The following is a 1198-nucleotide window of genomic DNA, read 5'->3' as shown; positions in this document are numbered from 1 at the left end:
ACAAAAAAGACATGAATAGTCCTAATACTACTAGTATGCAATTTATTTACTTTATCATTACTCAATTATTTAATTTACTTTAATTGAGAGAGGATATATCGATAACAATTTTTTCTACTGCTTACACTGTTAGGCACTGCTTTCTCCCGACTTCACTATGAAGTTACGCTGAATATGTTATATTGTTAATTGTATTTAATATTTTAGTTTAGCAAGTCATTTTCACATTCCAATATATCATAGGAAAAAGAACAAGAAACTCCAAATTCCCAACAAAGTTATATAAAAAAAAAAAAGGAGCACATCTTTTTTTTTTTTCTTAAACTTTTTGGCCATTTGGAATAAAATACAGAGATTACAGCCTGTAAAAGCACAATTATGAAGACTAATACAATACCTTAAAACTTAATTAATACTAATATATTAAGATTATTATTTTTACTTTTTTTTTTTTTTTGTAAATTTTGATTGAAATACATAATTACAAATATGGAAACATAATTAAAATTCTTTACAATACCATTTCAGTAATAGCACCAACTTCCACAAGCTTAGGAACAAGGCGACCACTAAGGTGAAGTGCCACGAGGCTCTCTAATCCACCGACACGTGTCCCTCCGATGTACATCGCCGGCATCTCACCGCCGTCCTCCGCGGCGTCTCCGGCGCCTGCGCCGTCAGGGAGGGTGGCGATCTCTTCTTCTTCCAATTGAATAACGGTTGGGTGAACGCTAACGGCGGATAATAACAGCCGTTTCATGACGTGGCACATGCAACAGCCGGATCGGGTGAAAATCACGACGGTATTCTCGGAGATCAGTCGCCGGATTCTCATCTCCGTCGATTCCGTCACGTCGATTGCTAGCGGCGAATTGGTGGTTGTGGCGAGTTCTAGCGTTACTCCGCCGCCGTCAGTTAACGGCGAGTAACGGCGGACGCCTTGCATGATGAACACACAGTTTATAAGACTCTGAACAAAGTGAGAGTATATATAGAGAATTTTATTTATTTATTTATATATTTTTTTAATGGAAAATGATTTTATATATATAAAATGAATTTTTAGTTATATACACTGATAATGTAAATTTCATTTCCTTGTAATTTAACCTATTAGAGTTAAGCATATGGCGAATCAAGGTTTTAAATTTACGAGTATTTGATTATAAATCACGAGTTTATCAAAAACGATCTTTCT

General features: G+C 35.1%; 1 protein-coding gene across 1 annotated transcript; it reads right to left on the bottom strand.

Annotated features, from left to right (window-relative positions):
• Window positions 1-306: 306 nt before the first annotated feature.
• Window positions 307-985, bottom strand: LOC102605242 (glutaredoxin-C6-like). The gene has a single exon (XM_006340174.2). The coding sequence runs from the start codon at window positions 944-946 to the stop codon at window positions 512-514; it is 435 nt and encodes a 144-aa protein (XP_006340236.1). The 5' UTR covers window positions 947-985; the 3' UTR covers window positions 307-511.
• Between the last annotated feature and the right edge of the window lie 213 nt (window positions 986-1198).

This window comes from Solanum tuberosum, unplaced genomic scaffold (genome assembly GCF_000226075.1).
Source record: "Solanum tuberosum cultivar DM 1-3 516 R44 unplaced genomic scaffold, SolTub_3.0 scf00017, whole genome shotgun sequence".
Lineage (NCBI taxonomy): Eukaryota > Viridiplantae > Streptophyta > Magnoliopsida > Solanales > Solanaceae > Solanum > Solanum tuberosum.
This window is presented reverse-complemented; position numbering and strand designations above follow the sequence as displayed.

Excerpts from the sequence above, each read along its gene's own strand:
- LOC102605242 (XM_006340174.2), bottom strand. The coding sequence starts at position 946 with ATGCAAGGCGTCCGCCGTTACTCGCCGTTAACTGACGGCGGCGGAGTA.